Source organism: Pterocles gutturalis, unplaced genomic scaffold, assembly GCF_000699245.1.
Source record: "Pterocles gutturalis isolate BGI_N339 unplaced genomic scaffold, ASM69924v1 scaffold19593, whole genome shotgun sequence".
Classification (NCBI taxonomy): domain Eukaryota; kingdom Metazoa; phylum Chordata; class Aves; order Pterocliformes; family Pteroclidae; genus Pterocles; species Pterocles gutturalis.
Genome location: NW_010126110.1, coordinates 129,388 through 132,706, shown reverse-complemented (window position 1 = coordinate 132,706; position 3,319 = coordinate 129,388). Strand labels below are relative to the sequence as shown.

At 43.7% G+C, this 3,319-nt stretch overlaps 1 protein-coding gene across 1 annotated transcript in view; it reads left to right on the top strand.

The window, feature by feature from the left end:
• The first annotated feature begins 714 nt into the window (after positions 1-714).
• LOC104465706 (3-oxoacyl-[acyl-carrier-protein] reductase 4-like) overlaps positions 715-3,319 on the top strand; it is an 18,123-nt gene continuing 15,518 nt past the window's right edge. The window contains exons 1-3 of the mRNA XM_010078863.1: positions 715-876; positions 2,339-2,416; positions 3,218-3,319. The exon at positions 3,218-3,319 is cut by the window's right edge and continues 136 nt beyond it. Coding sequence (XP_010077165.1) covers positions 715-876; positions 2,339-2,416; positions 3,218-3,319 — 342 coding nt within the window. The remainder of the gene's footprint in view (positions 877-2,338; positions 2,417-3,217) is intronic.

The following is a 3,319-nucleotide window of genomic DNA, read 5'->3' as shown; positions in this document are numbered from 1 at the left end:
AAAATCCAATTAGATGATAGCAGCCAGTTCTCTTTTATCCTCTCTGTTCCTGAGCCATCCAAAGCATTTTTTTAGATTAAAGAAACATCATTTTCCTTCATAGGAGCTGTGCTGCTTTATCTCTAGCATGACCTGTTCTTTTATGTGCTTTATAATTCTATTATTAATTGGGATTTCAACCGTTTGCCTGCTACTGAAGTGGGACTCACTAGTTTGCAATTCCCAGGATCAGCCTTATGCCTCTTTTTCCCAAAGACTGATGTAATTGCCACTCTTCAATTTGTTGATAGTTACTCTTTTGAGAAGAGCTAACTTATCACAGCATCTCAGCTGCAGGGTTTGATGCCAATCCTCTCCCTTACCCTGATGGATCATTTCCCTTTGCCTCTGGATATGCAGATGTTTCTGCTGTGGCTCTCAACACCACAAGCTGAGATGAGCCATCCTCTTTTATATCCTGATTGTCTTTGAGAGGTTCAGAGTTTTGGGCACCGGCATTGCTGAAGAGTAGTTTGCAAAGCGTAGAAAACTCCCAAGATCTCCAGAAGTAGTTCTAGCAATCTTACCTTAAAAGAACAGAGTTCCCTCTGTTTTGGGTTTTATATAAAAGACACTTTATATGACACATATATAGTGGCAAGACTTTAAATTCTCAGGTAAATAATTACTGTTTTCTCCAATATGATTTTATTCCAGGCATTACATGCTGAGGACATGCACTTTGATATGGTCTTTATTGATGCTGATCAAAGGAACACAGTTAACTACTACAACTTTGTAATGGATAACCACTTGCTGAGAATGGATGGAGTGATCTGTGTAGAGAATACACTCATGAAAGGACAAGTCTACCTGGAGAACATATCTGATGAAAATGTACTAGGTGTCAGAAAATTAAATACAGTGATTAATTCAGATCCTCTTTCAGCAGGTTAGTGCAACACAATTGGTTAAGGTGCCAGTGGCACTGTATCTATGGATTTTGCAAAGTACTCTTTAAAATGTTTCTTTTGTTGGTGCTATTATCTAGGGGACCTAAAATGAACTCAAATTTTATTATAATTCACCTCACTTGAGCTCTATATATGAGTTTCTATATTCAGAAATGGTCCCTACTCTCTGTCTACATCACATACAGTGAGAAAGGGAAGATAAAAGTGGGGCACTTAAGAGTGAATAATCAGCTCTACAGCACAGCCAAGGAACCGCCGCTCTGCTTTGAAGGCTCTGGAGGCTGTAGGACATCACCAGCACACCAGGAGTCAGTGAAGTCCTGGAGTGCAGGAGAAAAAAAATTGTAATAGATGCATAAAAAATATGTGGTTTTAGAGGCAAAATTAAACAAATATTCTCCAGGGCTTTAAAAGCAGGTGTGAAAGATGCTACCCCAGGGCAGTAGCCGCCAGCCTGCAAATGTGCTCTCATGCCATGGCTGCACCAGGGTGGCCGAGGGGCTGCTGTGGCTGGGGGAGCCACCAAGGATGGCTGGATCCCTGCCTGCCCTTCTGCACCGTCAGGCCGGTGCCATGGTGGGACAGGTCAGGTCTGCCACCTTCTGTCCCAACACTCCCTTCCACTCTCCCCCCTGCCATAGCTCCTGCCCAGGAGGGTTTGGTATGTGCCTCACAGGCTCAAGGTCCTTGTCTATCTGCTGGTCAGACGGCCTCTAGAGGTGCCTCCTGTGGTTCTGTATTTATTTTACCAATCATCAATGTACCAGTAGCAACATTTTTTTCTTCGTAGAAGAGGAAAAATTAAATACAAGTTTCCATGTCCTAAATCTTGCTGTTAACTATTCAATGCATGTAAACTGTGTGTTGTTTCCATATCTAACGTTCTAATAGGTTGATATTGGTGTTGAATCTCCAACATGGAGGGCAGATTTCACTAAAGTGTGATGATGATATCAGAGAATATAGGTGGCAAAACCCACCGACGTTCACCTGTGGGTGCAGGACGAGTGTTCTAGCAAATGCTGAAGAACATCCAAGTGTTGCTATTACGATTTGCTGAGCTTCAAGGATAAGACTGGAACAGCCTCATGACAGCATCAGCCAGGCAGTAGAACGCAGAATCCTCTGATGTAGAAACCAGAGAGACAAAATTGCATTTTTTTCCTGGAATTTGTGGAAGCCATGAGTTTGGAAGAGGAATGTGAGCAAATACAAATGCCTGACATATTTGTGTTGGAAGGAATTTCAGCTAAAAAATAGGAGTAGGAGAAAAAACGTCTGTGGCCTCAGGAAGGAAGGACTATCCTTCATGTCAGTGGAATTTGGCTGACGGAAGCCAGGTACAAAGCAGTTGAAGAATGTGTGTATATGTGCTGTATTTGCAGATAATTTTACCTGTGCAGAGTGGACTGAGCATCATTCGAAGGAACCCTGCACCTCCAGACGCAGTGATTGAATCCAAGGTGTGTATTGCCTCTCTGTGAGCACTTCTGGGAAAACTTTATGTAGTGGGCATCATCCAGCTGTAATGAAATTCCCATCTGGAATCATAATGGCCTAACTGGGCAAACCCAGACCCAAACATCTTGATTGTTTTGCAGTTTCTGAGTGCTCCCAAAGCTACACTCACTGGCAATTCCTGGCATTTCAAACCCAGTATTTTAAACATCTTGTATTTTCCATGTTGATTCCAGCCAGGAGGAAATTATGTATGGCAGCTCATCAGATGACAGCTTGGTTTAAGTTATTGGCTGATATCTTTATTTGTGCACCAGCCTTGTGAAGATATTTTGATGTCACTCCACTTGAGCCAAATCTTGCCTTTGGAAACTTGTTCTTAGCCTCCATGCCTTCCTGGACCCAGCTGAGCCTGAGGGCAGGATTGGGCCCTGAGGGGTAAAATAACTGGAAGACTCAATCAGTCATTTTCTAAGATATTGTACCTGACCCATCTCCCATAGGGAGCTGGGTCTGGGAATACCATACTCCACTCTCATGTAAGTGGAGTGGTCGGTGCATCTCCCCAAACCACAGCCCTTCTGCTCCGTCGCCTTGCACCTTAGTGCTCCTATGGAGACTAATATCTGTGGGGACAAGGTGCTTTTCAGCTTGAATTAGTCATACCTTTCCTATTAAATAATGGGCCAAGAAGGCATGGATCCCTGTTAGCGCTCCCACCACATCCTCACAGGCAGAGTCCTTCATAGCAATGGCATTATGAGCTTTGCACATTATTACGCCATGTGTATATGTTTTTGTTTCAGAAAGAAGTGGTGAGGGATGACGTCTTCTGGGGTTATAAGAGGCGCCGCATCCTTGACCGCCTGCGTTTGGATGACAAGGTGGCCTATGTCACCGGCGGAGGG